Here is a 16923-nt window from a genome sequence, read left to right on the forward strand (position 1 = left end):
TTCAGTTCAGTTCAATTTTGTTTTCATAAAGTATTGTGGGTAAAGACCCTACAATAATACAGAGAAAACCCAACAGTGTCATCAGATGACACCAGCACGTCTCTCGTGTCTCTTTATCGGTGACGGGTAAAAAAGTAAATTTTTAGTATTTGCCAAAAAAAAAAAAAAAAGATTTGCTATTTAAACTGGTGTAAATTAATCTTTGGCCAATAATCTGTCAAACATTTTTCTCATGAATAATATCAATTTATTTTGAGTGAGAAAGAACACTCCTGTCACAGGTAGAAGCTGCAATCACGTTTTGGCAAAGTGATTTTTATATTTTCTTTATGAGGTAAAAACTCATTTTTTCAGAGAGATCTGCCCAAGAGTGCAGCAGAAGAAATATAACATCACAGCTCTATAAAGATAGTTGATGTGGCCAAAAAGGAGCAGGTTGATTATAATGTAGATACAGTAACACAGTCATAAAGATACAAAACAGGTCATTTCTTAGTTTTATTTATAAGGCCTTCATAAATTCTGTGGACTACAGTCTACTAACCAATGTAAGCAGAGACATTATACATCAAAAACACACAAAAACGTTGGAAATCAGGTTGTCGTTTTTTTTCTGAAATCACTATTTGGCACAACACCAGCAGCTGGATAAGATCAAGTTTCCAGAGATGAACATTTGCATAGAAAATGTTCATCTTGTTTGGCTCCACATGTTTGTGAATGCAGATTTTCTCTTTTCTGAACTCAAACAAGAACTGCTTGAGATCCAGACTGAGTGACTCCACCTACGTGACATTTTACGCACGTCTACCACTGCTCTGGAGTCAGACCTGCCCTGTGTACCTGTGTGTCCTTCACAGTAGTGTCAGTATCTTACCTGTTGCTCTGTTATCAGAATTACTCAGCAGTATTTTACAGTTTCTGTATGTAATAAATTTCAGCTGGAAATTCAGAGCTTTATGCTTTATGTTTGGTTACTTCATGTTTGTCTCTGGAGCTTGAAAAAGGCGACTGGACTTCTTTTTGTTTCTTGAAGACGTTTCACCTCTCATCCGAAAGGCTTCTTCAGTTCTCAACCAAATGGTGGAGAGACCCAGGTATTTAAACCCCTGTGGGCGTAGTCCCCTGGAGGTGGTTATGACCCTCTATTGATCATGTGCTTGAACACATGTGCCCAGGTGTGAAGGGGGCGTGGGTCATATTTAATCAGTGGTTTCAGTTGAAACCAATTTAGGACTCCGCTCCATTGTTTCCTGTGGCCTATTGAGGTCACTGGAACAAAGGTGTGAATGGGGGTTGAGACGTCTGGGAAGGGAGCTCAGGACAGCACTGTAAGCGGGGGAAAGTTGGTGACGTAATCCACCTCCTCTGTTCAATGATGGTTGTTCACAGTGGACATAGATGGCTTCTTTCACTCCTCTTTCAAACCATCTGTTTTCCCTGTCCAAAATGTGAACATTGGCATCCTCAAAAGAGTGCCCTTTTTCCTTCAGATGCAGATGTACTGCTGAATCTTGTCCTGTCGAGGTGGCTCTTCTATGTTGTGCCTCTTTCGGATGAGAGGTGAAACGTCTTCAAGAAACAAAAAGAAGTCCAGTCGCCTTTTTCAAGCTCCAGAGACTACTATGACCTGGATGACTGAGAATCTACACAGACTTACTTCATGTTTCTTTGCTGCATAGAAATGAAAGTAATGATTTGAATTTCTTTGGAAATGTATTACAATGGGACCAGATTTTTCAACTGAGGTAGGCGAAAATCCGACTTGACGAGCCGACTTAGGAGATGATTTTTACTGGAACTAACGTTAGGAACAATCGGGACCTGCAGAAGCATCTGACTAGAGTGAAAATTCGATTTGTGCGACTTTTACTGTAGATTTTAATCTAGTTTCTAATTCTAAAACAGTGTTACTCCAGACTGGTTCCAGAGTCCAGGTCGTGTGTTGGGGTGAGCCCAAGAACTCACCCATCACTGGGGGTGAGGCCACTGAGATAGTTGAACAACTGGCAGGGCCCCAGAGACAGATGAGATTCACCCTGACATGGAGAGCTCGGGTGAAGCTTCTGGATTGGCAGACTGGGGTGGTGGTTCCCATCTTTAAGTAGGGGGAGGCTGTGCTCCAACGATAGGAGGATCAAACTCCTCAGCTTCCTCATTGTCATCATCATCATCATCATCATCATCATCATCATCATCACAGTTTCCAAAAAGAACTCAGTCACATATTTTTCCTCATTGTGATGACGGTTTGGTTTAGGGAAGTTTTGTGTTCACTGTGATCTGAACTTAATTTTTCATGTCACAGATCACAATTCAAAATAAATTCTATACAAATTATTTAGTAAAAAAAAAAGTCATTTGACACATACAGAAGTTTTTAAATATACACGATCAGATATTTGATCTTCATGATGAAAAGCATTTGTTCAATTTGTTCTTATTATTGTGTGTCAGCTTTTTCTAAAAGTCTGCACCAGCTGATCTGACTGAAACAATTGTGTTTGATTGTGTCACAGATGATCCTGATGCTCCTATCCTGGTGAGTCCTGTTCATCCTGTGACTGAAGGAGCTTCTGTTAGTCTGAGCTGCAGTTCGAGGACACAAAAAATACTTTCCAATGTGTTTTTCTACCACAATGACAAACTTATTCAAAGTGATACCCGAGAGGAGCTGAAGATCTCTGCAGTGTCAAAGTCTGATGAAGGTTTCTACAAGTGTGAATACTCAGGAAGAGAGTCACCACAGAGCTGGATGTTAGTTAAAGGTGAGCAGGATCAAAGCAGTTTTAGTTTTGATTTATTGTAGATGGATTATTAATGTTCTTGTTCCTTGTGTACTGTCTGATGTACTGCAGGTGTGTATGTTACAGACCTCTGGTGGGGTCTTTTTCACACAGAAACAAATAAAGACGGGAGACATCAGCTGCATTTGGTCTGCAGGCTCTTCCTCGTCTGTTTATTTACAAAACATTAAATCATACTTCTTCTCATTCACAATATATTCTTCTAACATATTTCTTAACACAAACTACAATATTAAATCTTTTTGCCCTTGTATACAAATAAACAAAATGACTGCCCCATAATTCAGGGTCTCTTTCGTCTGCACAGCTACTTACAAGGAAATGCTACAGCTACCCTACTGCAAAAACTGGTGTAATAATATTAACACTCCATTAACCTGCTTATTATTACCTTTTTGCTAACACTTCATTATAACTAAAAACATGAAAACCAATATTTCACAAAACACATCTATACAAAGATCTAGAAAGTAACAGAATTCAGAAATATTAATATTTCCTCGTGTTTCTGACTCTTCAGGATTTGGAAATGTTTAACTTTCTTCTAGAGTCGTCTTCTCATTACTGATCGTTAACTCAGTCACACTTCAAATTAATTATATCATTAGAAAAATATCCTTAATTATTTTTAAATACAGCAAAGTAAACATAAAAGGTTCAAAGTGCTGATTAAATGAGTACTTTGTGTGACAGTTGTACAGTGTGTTGTATCTCCATCATCAAGGTTTTGTGATATTTCGTGCAGTTCTTTAAATTATTCTGATTCATTTTCTTGTTCTGTTCTTGTTCTAAACTGAACTGCAGATAAACCAAAGGCTGAACTGAGAGCTGATAACACAGCTGTTCCAGCAGGGGGCAGTGTGACCCTGAGCTGCTCTGTGGAGGGCTCTGCTGGCTGGAAGTTTGACTGGTTCAGACGTGATTCAGTCTCTTCTGAAGCTCAGCTCATGAGAGGAAATGAAGCAAACAGAGATATTAGAGTCTCACAAGGAGGTCTGTACCACTGCAGAGGAGGGAGAGGAGATCCAGCTTTCTTCTCTGAGGACAGTGATACAGTTATGATTAAGGAACAAGGTGAGTGTTAAGTTTTGTTGTAAAATAAAACACACGTTGATGATCAAACATCAAAGTAACACTTGATAACTATGAAGGTTTTTCCTTTGTGTGTGTTTTTTGTGTGTTTGTTGTGAACAGTTTTGTCTGCTGTGAAACTGCATCCCAGCTGGTCTCAGATATTCACTGGTGAGAAAATCAGCCTCAGATGTGAGATTGATGGAGGTGAAGGAAAGGTGTGGAAATATGAATGGAGAGCACCCAACACAATCAGCCCTCCAGCATCCAGAGAATACAGGATCAGCAGAGTTTCAGGGTCCCACAGAGGAGCCTACAGCTGTCGGGGTAGCAGTGACTATCTCTTTACAGGATGGAGTGATGCCTTCACTCTGACAGTTTCAGGTAAGTTGGACTTTGATTCATGCTGAACTTTAATGTTTTATTGTATGCATCTGTCTGAACAGGAAACAAGAAATATTTCTGCCTCCAACAATGATCCAGCTGTCTCCAGACAATCAATCAATCAATCAATCAATCAATCAATCAATCAATCAATCAATCAATCAATCAATAAACTTTATTATCCAGAGGAGCAGTTTGTTTTGCAGCCAACAGCAAGAATGAATCAAACAATCAAACATACAACCAGGGACACAGAATCATCTAAAAGTTAACAGCAGTGGGAATAAATGAGAAACTCAATCTTTTTGTTCTGCACTGTGGCAGAGAGTACCTCCTTCCTGAACAAATACATATGCTGCTGAGCCTTTGCACAAATGGCATCTGTATTTGCATTAAATGACAGTTTGTTGTCCAGTATAGTGCCCAAATATTTGTATTTCTCCACTGCCTTTTTTTCCTATCCATGAATATGAACAGCAGGTAAGGATGAAGTTTTCCGACTAAAGTCTGTGATCATTTCCTTTGTTTTTGATGCATTTATGTCCAGAAAGGAATTCACACACCAAGTTACAAAGTCATCTACAACTGGGCCATGGTCAGGATCTGCATCATGGAGCAGAGAGATGATCACTGAGTCATCTGTGTACTTTTTTTTTAGTTGCATTTTTGGCCACAGCGGCTTTTTGTTAGCAGTGGAGAGAGACAGGAAATGGGGGAAAGATACAGGGGAAGACACGCGGGCAAATTGGCGACAGGCTGGGACGCGAACCCGCACCGCCCGCACCGCAACGTGGCATATGTATGTGGTCGCCGGCTTCACCACTAAGCCACCCAGGCGCCCTCGTCTGTGTACTTAATTATATATCTGTTCTGTTGTGGCTCTGACACTCATTTGTGTAGAGAACAAATAAAAGTGGAGAGAGGACACGTCCCTGAGGGGAACCAGTGGAGGATAAAAGCAGATAAAATGCTGCTGACTCGCACTCTCTGTGGTCTATCTGTTAAAACATCCATGAGCCAAGAAACCAGACCAGAATCAAGATTATATGTAAGACGTCTCACTAAAATATGGGGCTGAATGCAATAAAAAGCAGATGAAAAATCTATAAAACGCAAACGTGAAAAATTACGTGCCCCATCCAGACGCTCCAGAACTTTGTGGAGCAAAGTGCACACAGCATCCTCCACACCCCTCCCTGTTCTATTGGTGAATTGGAGGGGGTCTAATTTTGTCTGAGTGGCACAAAAAATTTCTCACAAGTTTCTCAAATATTTTCATTAAAAAAGATGTTAAAGCAACAGGATGATAATCATTTAAGGATTTAGATACTTTAACTTTAGGCACTGGTACAATAACAGAGTCCTTCCCGATATGAGGAACTTTATGAAACTAAAGAGACTTTGAGAAAAGAAATGTAAAAAATTCCAGCCAATTGCTCTGCACAGTTTTTAAGGAGACGTCCATTTATTGTATCTGGGCCTGGACTTTTCCACTCTTTCACCCCCTTAAATAATTTGAGCACTGATAATCTATCAATAATAATAACTGACTGTTTTGAGGAAACATCCCTGTACACAGCCAGTTCTTCATTAAAATTGTGAATGTTAAAACGATTGTAAAAAATTTTCAAATCATTTGCCAGCTCTAAATCAGACAGACCTCCAAAAGAAATGGGACACTGGGTTGCTCTCCCATAATAGACTGAACACCCTCCCAAGCAGGGCGTGAGCATCCAGTGCTCAGCAGTGACTGTACTTTATCTTTATATTTAATTTTGGCCAGCTTCAGTTCTTGTTTCACTTGCTTTTGCAACTCTCTGCTATGAAAAACATCACCACGGTTGAAAGCAATGTTCCTCTGATTAATGATACTTTTCCAAGCTTTGGATACTCACAGTTTGTTATTTGGAAAAAGGCAAATTTCCTTCTTTGGGATTATCAAGTCTTCACAAAAATTAATGTTTGCTGTGACGGTCTCTGTAATTTCAGGCAGATTAGGACAGCAGTTCTTCTCACTGTGCAAACAGAAAGGAGAGACACCGTGTTGTGGTGGTCTTAAAATATGATCAGTTTAAAGGGGAAAGTACACAGATGACAGTTTGATAAGTGAATGATAATCAGGGAAATTTATAGTGTAGTTTTGTAGACAGTAAATGTTTAACATGTGATCAACGCTATAAAAAAGTGACAATCTAATGAACTTTTTCCTGTAACCTCAACAGCAGGTAAACCCAGAGCCACACTGACAGCACTAAGTTCAATCAAACCAGCAGGGGGCAGCGTGACACTGAGCTGCTCTGTGGAGGGCTCTGCTGGCTGGAAGTTTGACTGGTTCAGACGTGATTCAGTCTCTTCTGAAGCTCAGCTCATGAGAGGAAATGAAGCAAACAGAGATATTAGAGTCTCACAAGGAGGTCTGTACCACTGCAGAGGAGGGAGAGGAGATCCAGCTTTCTTCTCTGAGGACAGTGATACAGTTATGATTAAGGAACAAGGTGAGTGTTAAGTTTTGTTATAAAATAAAACACACGTTGAAGACCAAACATTAAAGTAGCGCTTGTTAACTATGAACGTTTTCCCTTTGTGCATGTTTTTATCCACTCTGTGTTTTACAGGCTGTAAAAATGTGTTTTTGTTAGTACATGTTGAGATTTTAGATATTTTAGACTTTTAAATAGTCTCACTCTTGAAGTTCATAAAGACTAAAGATTGGGACAAAATCTTTATTGAACAGATGGACCCCGTCCTGTCCTCACTGTGTCTCCATCATGGCTGAGTCCTGGAGCCTCAGTAACTCTGAACTGTGAGGCTGAACATCCGTCTGCAGGATGGAGCTTCTACTGGTATAAAGCTGTTCCTGATCTATCAGAGAAATCCTACAGTTATGAGCTGCTACCTGATGGCAGTGGGACTGCACAGGACTCCTACATCATTGATGGACAGACACACACAGCAGGATATGTGTGCAGAGCTGGAAGAGGAGACCCAGAGTATCACACTGATCACAGTGAACCAAAGTTTGTCTGCTCTGCAGGTCAGTGGGTCTGATAATAATCTCACTGTCAGTAATCAGGTCACATATCTTGGATGTCTTATTACAGATCACATGACATTTACAGAGTGAAGATTTCTGTGTGCAGAGCTGCTGTACACCTCTGTATTCTGCACACTGTGGACAAACTATACAAAAGCAAGTTTACAGAAACTTCAAGCAGCTTCTAATGAAGCCATGAGATTATTACTGAGGAGACCCAGAAGGTTCAGTGCAGTGAAAAGTTTGCAGCTGCAGGAGTCACTGCATTTAAAGCTGTATTAACAAATCTAATGTATGAATTTATTTGCAATTATTGTGGGTTTAACAAGTATGAGATTTAATACCAACACTGAGGAGACATCAGTGCAGCTGTCTCTCTGTAGGAAAATTATCTCTCTGTTTTATACCCCTTAAATTCTGGACTGTTGAGTCTGTAATGTGTAAAGACTGATTGAGTTTTCAAGTTAAAAATGATCGTTTGACAAAATTAACACTGATTGAAATATGAGCAGAAAAAGCTTCAAACAAATGAACATTTTCACTGTGATATTTTAATCCTAACATCTGTGAGCTTTGTCTCCTCCCTGCATGTTTCCAGATGTTCATTCAGCAGCGTCTCTCACAGTGAGTCCTGACAGAGTGCAACACTTCACCTCTGACTCTGTCTCACTGACCTGTGAGGGAAACTCTGCTGAGTGGAGAGTGAAGAAGTTCACTGAGGACGGCCGACTGAACTCTGACTGTAGGACAATGACTGGATCCACATGTAACATCAACACATCACAGTCAGGTACTGCAGTGTACTGGTGTGAGTCTGGATCAGGAGAGTTCAGCAGTGCAGTCAACATCACTGTACAGGGTATGTTATTATACATTTTCTTCTTGTATTTCATTGATTTAGAAACATGAGCTTTGCTGTGTGTGAAGTGGCAAAACAAACACAAATGACAATTAGTTTAATTTTATGCGTCTCACCAAAGCAGCATAATATTCTTGGTTGTTGGTCTCATTTCACTTGACATTTATAAAGCAGTTTATAAAAGTTTCTTTGGCAATAAACTGCTAAGAAGCTCAAGATGTGTCATCAGAGTGTATCATGTAAAAAGGTGCAGTTGTATCAAAGGTTCTGCTGTATGTGAGTTCTCCTCAGTGCAGAGCCAGTCAGGGAGTTCAGAGCAGCAAACTTTCTTTATCTTACCTGCACTGTGCACAGCTCCATGAACTACTCTGCCCCACCTCTCCTCCTGCAGCTGTGCTCAAACCACACCTCACTGCTACAGCAGCCACATATAAAAATGAATATAATAATCTAATTTAGTCCCATAGTGCATCCTGGTGTCAGGTGTTCACCAGGTAAGTGACACACATGCACACCTGACCACCCGCCACCTTCTTCCATCGCTCTGTGGTCAGCATGGTCACTCTGACTGGTTTGCAGCTTTGCAGTCCCAAACACAGCAAACTGTGTATTCTGACTCCTTTCTATCAGAACCAGCATGAACTTATTCAGCATCAGATCACACGGGCCAGCCTTCACTCCCCACATGCATCAATGACCCTGTTGGTTCATCACTTTTGACAGATACTGCAGATCAGGAAGAGCTGACAAGACCTGCAGTTTCAGAGATGCTCTGACCCATTTTCAGTTGCTGCCTAATACGTCCCACCCACTAACAGATGAAGAGATAATCAGTGTTATTCACTTCACCTGTCAGTGGTCATAATATTAAATCCACTTTTTCTTTAAAGCTCTACCTAAACATGTCACCTGTAGCTGCAGCTCATCATCATCATCATCATCATCATCATCATTCCACCATCACATTTTCCAAAGAGAACTCAGTCACAGATTTTTCCTTATTATGCTGAGAGTTTGGTTTAGGGAAGTTTTTTTGTGATCTGAACTGTGCAGCACATTTACTGAGGAGGCTGTATAGCACTACTGTGACTCAATGAATGGAGCATTTGTTGTGCTTCATTCTTGTTGCAGCAACAATAACCCAGACCTTAAGAGGAGAAGGTTTCATGTCACAATTCAAAACAAGTACTATAGAAATGATTTGATAAAAATAAGACACATACAGAAGTTTTTAAACATTCAAGATCAGATATTAGATCTTCATGATGAAAAGCATTTGTTCAATCTGTTCTTATTATTGTGTGTCAGCTTTTTCTAAAAGTCTGCACCAGCTGATCTGACTGAAACAATTGTGTTTGATTGTGTCACAGATGATCCTGATGCTCCTATCCTGGTGAGTCCTGTTCATCCTGTGACTGAAGGAGCTTCTGTTAGTCTGAGCTGCAGTTTGAGGACACAAAAAATACTTTCCAATGTGTTTTTCTACCACAATGACAAACTTATTCAAAATGATACCCGAGAGGAGCTGAAGATCTCTGCAGTGTCAAAGTCTGATGAAGGTTTCTACAAGTGTGAATACTCAGGAAGAGAGTCACCACAGAGCTGGATGTTAGTTAAAGGTGAGCAGGATCAAAGCATTTGATGAATATTTGTAAATGATTTTGATGACTGAAAAGGAAAATATCCAATATAATTACAGTTTATTAATAATTGTGTGTTACAGTAACTGTGTCAGCAGCTGACAGCTCTTCAGCTCCTGTGTGGCTGATTGTTGGACTGGTTTGTGGAGTCTCTCTCCTCATTATTCTCCTGCTCTTGTTGTATCGCTGCAGACAGTCCAAGTGTGAGAGCCTCTTATTTTGATGCTGGATCAGATATTTTATTTACTACACACACTTTAATTATTCAGACATAAACATCATTCTGATCTCATTGTGTAATAACATGTGTCTCTTTCACAGATTCATGCTTCACCAGGTTGGTATAAAACTTTTTATTATTATTATTTTAAACCTGCATCAGTTACTTTGAATTTATTGTGTTTCTTTCATGTTTCAGGTCGATCCAGTCTGAGAGTCACAGTTCGAGCTCCACCACAAATCATGGAGTCAACCAGGATGAAACTCATGAATACGACTCTCTTCATCCTGGTCAGCACTTAAACTGATCTTTATTATCAGTATTAATATTGACTCTTCATTCAGTTAGAGATGAAACACATGTTTGAGTTAATGAGACTGACTGCAGGTGATCTGTTTACAATGTAACTACAAATGTTACATTTCAGGTGCAGATGAACCCCAGAGTGTCACATACTCTCTGATTGAACTGAAAAACTTTGGAAAGAAGAGTGAGTGTGCAAAACACATGCAACACAGAAAATAATAGAAATGTTTTCCAATGCTTAGAAATGTATTAATAATTGAGTTTTGATCTGATGATCTTAACAGGGAAGCATCATAAACCAGAGGACAGTGTTATTTATGCTGAGGTGAAGGTGGAAGCTGCAGGTACGTCACAACAGCCTCATTCACTGTTTGTACTTGAATGTGTCATCATCATACTGCAGGTAATTATAGGTCAACATGGAGTTTAGTTACTTACCAAGCTTAGCTACTGAATCACAGAAACCACAGATTTTGACCCAGACTACAATCACAAAGACACATAAGCTGAGGCGTCAGTGTAACAACTGATTGTCATTTTCATTCCTTTCACTGTGTTGTTGTTGTAAAAAGTTTGAATCCACCTCTAAGTCCAGAAGCATCAACAGCTTTGTGTCATAAACCTGCTGAACAAATGTGTCCTGAGGTCTGATCTTCTCTTTCAGAGGACAGGCTGATGTATGCTGAGGTCAACAAAAAACAAAAGAACAACAAGAAGAAAACAGGTGAGTAAAGTCTGCATCACCTCCACTGAATATGTTTATTTAGTAGTTTCTATTCATGTATTCATAATTCATCTATTGCAGTGTAGTATCATCACAGAAAGTTTGGGGTGGGGGGGGTGTGCTCTGCTGAGTGTCCTTTGAGCTGCATTAGTGGAGACATCAGTCGTCCTCCTCCTGGATAATTATATTATTGTGTTTAATTATGATCTTACAGTCAGTTGTTTTCAATGATCTTTTCATTCACAGGAACTTCGAGTCCTGCAGCTGATGCAGACGTTTATTCTGAAGTCCAATCAGGAAGCTCTCTCTGTAATTATGCTGCCATGCAGGCTGATTTATTCTTCACATTATTAAACGGCTTCAGCCCAGAATATCTTTACATGCTGGAAATCACTTTGTCTGTTTGTGGTTGTCTTACAGGTCAGTGAGGAGAGCTGCAGCAGCAAAGCCAAAAGAAGCATTTGATGAAGCCGCCTCCTCTGCTCCACAAGGCTCAGTTTTTTTTCTACAGTTATCTAATATTATCTTCTAATATCATATAGACTTACTGCTTTATTTGATCATAAACACATGGAGGCGTATTCCTATTTAATATCCATGCTCTCTATATTCATTTAATTTCTTTTATCCTGCTCCAACAGCAGTGAGAAAGTTTGAAATATCTGATGTTTAACAGCTGATAGCACGACTTAAAGTCAGTGTTTTCTGGAGGAAGTACAGATGTGGACACCAACATGCAGTTTTTCTGTGTTTGTCTAAATATCTAAGAATTATGATCAGCACTGTGTAGATTTGAATGCATTTCATGTGTATTTTGGACCATTTTGTGCATCTATAGTTGGAAGGTAGAAAGTTTCATCTTCTGAGATTTGAACATTTTGTTTATGGTTGATTTTGGTTTACTGTAGATTTTAAACAACTAACGTCACAACCACTGAAACAGGTTAACAGTGCAAATCTAGAATAAACTGATGTTCATGCAGCAGGTTGTCTTTGAGTTTCATTACCTTTACCATGACAGCAGTCTGTGTGTGTGACAAAGAGGGACTGTGAACAGAGAGCAGCTGTTTGTGTGCTGAGGTCTCAGAATGCAGTCAGAACACTGCAGCAGAGAACTTGTACATGTGGTATATCTTATATGAAAGACTGCATGGAGACAAGATCACAGAGGACACACAACAGCATGACACACAAGTATCAGTCGTACAGTTTCCCTCACACTCGTTTCTTTGGCTCATTAATTGATTTACAAATATGGCACAAACATCAGGGCCTCTTACTATGAAACAAGTTTAATATATCCAGATATCTTTCTGTTATCTGGATTCATCCTCACGCTGATAAATAGGATAAACATGAAGCTGGTTATCAACTGGTTACATTAACTAAAGATTTCCCTGCTTGTTGGCAGCAACCAATCCAAAGGGGCCTTTCGGGGTCACATGACTTTTCCTCCAGAGAAAAGGATCCCTGTGAGTGCCGCCGACTCCTGAGACTTTATCAAATGTTTACCAAATAAAAATCTAAAAAGAACATAAAAAATATTAAAGTAAAATGTAGCAAAAGAACGTGAATAATATCAGAGCAAATCATTCATCTGGTGATTTAGAGCACATATGAAATGTGAAATAAACATTTTAATTCCAGTTAATCATTTTATTGCTGAGTGCACTCACATTAGGGGAGGGGGGGGGGGGGGGGGGGACACACAGGCTCTCACTGGAGTCAGGTGTATAATTAACCAACTAACCATCGGCCCCCCCTGCTGGGTGCAGAGTGGTCACTCCTCCTTTATCCATCTATTTTCTTATCAGGGTCTCAGGGGGTCTGGAGCCTATCCCAGCTGTTACAGGGCAGAGAGGCAGGACACACCCTGTACAGGTCACCACGCTGTCGCAGGGCTAACACAGAGACAGACAACCATCCACACCTATGGGTAATTTAGGATCACCAACCTAACCCCACTGTGGGAGGAAACCCGAGGACCTGGAGAAAACTCACACAAACACAGGGAGAACATGCTAACTCCACACAGAAAGCCTCTGGCTAAGGTGGATTCAAACCCAGGACCTTCTTGCAGTGCTAACCGTGATCCCCCTCCAGATCAGTATTTCTTGGTTTAATGCAGTACCCTCTTTTATATTTGGTGCTGGCAACCAAACCGACCAGAAACCTCAGCCACCTCCACCTTTTCTCCCATAGCCCACCACACCCAACAGCAACATGCAGACTCCAGCTGATATATAAAACAGTGTGTCCATAAATACACAGTGAAGGCTTTCACAGTGCAGTCCATCATTTATGTCTGTATTCAGTGTTCCCTCTTTGTACATAATCAGCTATATTGTGGATGTTTGGATAGATTTTCAGATCAAATATATTTTATTAAGCAGCCTGAAGGCAGAATTTTACTGACTGTATATGAAATAAATTGATTTCAGTGCTCATCACAAAACAGAGTCACAGTTCTCACAGGATGGAGGCCCTGAACCCTAAACAATCACTCACACAATTAACATTCAGTATTCATTAATGTTCAGGTTTGTTGCTGCTCTGAGAACACTCAAACACACTCATACATGGAAAACCTGAAATAGCAGCAACACAACAGGCATCAGTCACAGCAGCTATGAGATCAGCTGGTCAGAAACAGGATGCAAACTCAGAGATGGTGGAGGTGGGCTGAAAGGTGATTTGCAGATGCACAGCAGCTGCAGGAAGGCTAAAGCAGCTAAAATAGGTCACACGAGTTTGTGTTTAGATATGTGCACTAGTAGAGTCCCAGCTCTGACATCAGAGGATGTGAGCTGGCATTTTGTGTGTCTTTGTTTCACACGGTGGTTCACGGTTGCTCTTTTTTTACCTTAACACTTTTTTTGACAGTGTGGTCATCGTGTGTCAGAATACACAGCGTTTATTCAAACTCAACAACAGCCTCAGGTGAAGGTTTGATAACTTCAGAGCTGCTGAGCAGATCATTTCTGACCTGTTTGTCTCTTTGAATAAACCTCTGCAGGTGGAAACTGTACACTGTACACTTCCTGATAGATGTAACAAACTGAAAACACTTCTTAAACAAAAAAATCCAATAAATTCAAACCTGCAAAGAAATGCAGTGATAAATTTTCATCTAGAAGGAATAATAACTTTGTGACAGGAATGCCTTTGGTTGGTCCTGGAACGCTCTGACACTGGGAATGTTTGTCACAAACCCCTTTATTGAGCTTTCATTTCATGCTTCAGATTGACTGTTGTTTTCTTGGCAGGCTTCCACCTCCACTCAGCTCACTCTCCGTTCCTCGTCTCCACCTGCCAGCTACTGTGTAAAAAGACAGCACATGCAATCAATCTCCTGCCGGGCAGCTGTGCTGTGCTCCCCCCAACACCCCTCTCAGAGCTCACTGCCCCACCTCTCCCCTGCAGCCATTTCATCTATTGTGAATAAATTACATTTTCTTAACAGCTACTCTGGTCTCTGAACTCCTTTGCTGCCATCCCTCTTTTTAGCTGCTCTCCACCCTTTTGAAAAGTTCCTCTCTCTCTCTGTTACACCTACAAGTGTCTAACAGGCTGTTGTTGGTTACTCTCTATTCTGTCACAGGTTTATTTTAATAGCTGACAGACTTCATGGTTTCTGTCTGGACCACTAAGAAAAGAGGAAATGCAGCCTGTGGTTTCAGCCAAAAAACTTGTCTTGTTTTATGTCTTCAGCACACAGCAGAGTTAATAAGCAGCACACACAAAGAGCACAGTGAGAATTTCACTTTGCTCTCTGTTGCATTTTATAACAAGAAACATAAACCAAAAATTGATTTATTATTGATATTGCCACTCTAAATGTTTGCAGTGCATTTCCTCCTGAAGATTTTCAGTCCTCCAGATTGATTGAACGTTCCTCAAGACTTGACTGAGGTGTTTAGTAAAGGTCTGGCTCTCTCCCTCCCTCCCCACCACCTCTGTGACTGTGCCATAGATTTACTTCCACACTTCCCACCAGTCGACTATTTCCTGTCCTGAAAGAGAAGCAGTGGAAACATATATCTCAGATTCACTACCCACCCAGTTGGTGCCAACTTCTTCTTGGAAAAAAGAGAAAGCACTGCATCCCTGTATCGATTATAGAGGTTTGAACAAGATCACCATAAAAACTAATATCCATTGTCTCAGCCATCTTTTTTGAAACTGGATCTTTGCAGTGCCATCACCTGGTCCTCCTATGGGAGGGAGATGAGTCGGCCTTCAACCCTCCACTTGGCCTCTTTGAATACCTGTTAATGTCTTTGGTCTGACTATGTACAACAGTTTTCCAGACTTTGGAGATTGATCTCTGTTCTCTGTGATTGGCTTCTCTTTGGTACCTGGATGATATTCTGATGTTTTTCTTCAACCTAGAGGAACATCGACAGCATGTAAAACACATTTTGTAACATCTTCTGGACTTCAGCACCATCTAAAGATGAAAAGAAGCTCGATGAATATTGGGAGCACACTGATAACACAGTCATAAGTTTGATCACATGGGTCCAGAACAGGAGTATCACTGAGTGCAGAGTGGAGGTATGAATGTTATGGCAGAAGCTGAGAACAAAAAGTGCTGAAACAATGATATTAATAGATGCACCATGAATGTCTGTGGATGCACCAAAACCCAAACTGATGACTCTCAGTCTCTAGAGGCCTGGCAGAAGAGGAACCCTGCAGCATGATCCTGATCCACAGGACACTTTAAAAATGACCTGAAAGTTTCTAAAGAAAAAAGAGGAAACAATTATGATCCACAAAATATGTCACCTGACTTGAAACACCACAAGTCCTTTACATATCATAGAGAAAAGTAGGAACACAACACAAGAAAGAAGCTTATAAATTTGCAGTGGACAGGAAATAAACACGTCACCAACTGCTGCAGTCAAAGCTACAGGAGCTGTTTGAGGTTTTAAAGGAAGGAAGCACAGAGAGGCTGCAGCCAGAAGACGAAGAAGTCTGAGAGAAACTCTGATCTTATCTTTATTAAATGCAGCTTCTGTTTAATTCTGCATTTATTATTTATGTGAAGTAAAACAGTCTGAGATCAGCTGTGGGTCAGAGAGCAGCAGGGCTGGATGTGAGGATGCTGCACTCTTTGCTCTGAGTGACGGGTTATTGTGTGAGTACATTTCTGACATTGTTTGAATGGCACTGATGAACATAAATGTTTCTCATTTGAGTGAATTACAGGTTTAACCTGCTTATCTGAGAGTTTAAAAGAGCATATTTATATTTTTATTGTTGTTAAAGCCAAATGTTTGTTTCAAACTGCCAAATTATAGTTTATATGCACAGAAACATTTTATGAGCAGTTTTGATTTTGTGTCAGTTTGATGATTCCTGATGTTTTCATCTTTACTTTAGTGCTCAGTGCACTCTGCTGTGCTGAGAGTGCGATCACACAAACATGTTGCAGTCACCACTGAACAAGTTGTTGCCTTTATACAGATGTTTCTTTCTTTGTGTATTTAAGGAAAGACACTGATGTAGAGACTAGACCAGATACAGTATATTATCTACTTTAATTAGGGTATTGATATTCTGGTTGATAAGTAACAGTAGTTGTTGCTAGCGGCACTGAAAAAGCTGTAATGTTTGTGTTGTCGAGCACTTTATGAATGAGGACTGTGTGGAGGAGAACTTGTAGGCGTCAGGCGACCGTCTGCTTCACCAGGCTGGAGTCACTCTGATGTTTATTTGTCAGTGTTTATTTATTTATTAATAAACAGTTTTTTCCCTCTTTCTCCATTTCTAGTATGAAGAAATCAACTCAGTGAGGTCATCTAAAGTACAAGCAAGGAAATAAGCTCTCCAAAATGTGTGACATTTCTTCCTCTGAGGGCTTTTTAAA

The 16923-nt window shown here is 40.3% G+C and overlaps 1 protein-coding gene across 1 annotated transcript in view; it reads left to right on the forward strand.

The window, feature by feature from the left end:
- LOC115777567 (leukocyte immunoglobulin-like receptor subfamily B member 3A) overlaps positions 1–11885 on the forward strand; it is a 41376-nt gene extending 29491 nt beyond the window's left edge. Inside the window, exons 5-13 of the mRNA XM_030725499.1 lie at positions 3612–3881; positions 9879–9998; positions 10117–10132; positions 10214–10305; positions 10449–10505; positions 10606–10665; positions 10986–11045; positions 11292–11354; positions 11466–11885. Of these exons, the coding sequence (XP_030581359.1) occupies positions 3612–3881; positions 9879–9998; positions 10117–10132; positions 10214–10305; positions 10449–10505; positions 10606–10665; positions 10986–11045; positions 11292–11354; positions 11466–11473 (746 nt within the window). The 3' untranslated portion in view covers positions 11474–11885. The remainder of the gene's footprint in view (positions 1–3611; positions 3882–9878; positions 9999–10116; positions 10133–10213; positions 10306–10448; positions 10506–10605; positions 10666–10985; positions 11046–11291; positions 11355–11465) is intronic.
- Positions 11886–16923: the final 5038 nt, after the last annotated feature.

The sequence above is a fragment of the Archocentrus centrarchus genome, unplaced genomic scaffold, assembly GCF_007364275.1.
Source record: "Archocentrus centrarchus isolate MPI-CPG fArcCen1 unplaced genomic scaffold, fArcCen1 scaffold_57_ctg1, whole genome shotgun sequence".
In the NCBI taxonomy this organism is placed as follows: domain Eukaryota; kingdom Metazoa; phylum Chordata; class Actinopteri; order Cichliformes; family Cichlidae; genus Archocentrus; species Archocentrus centrarchus.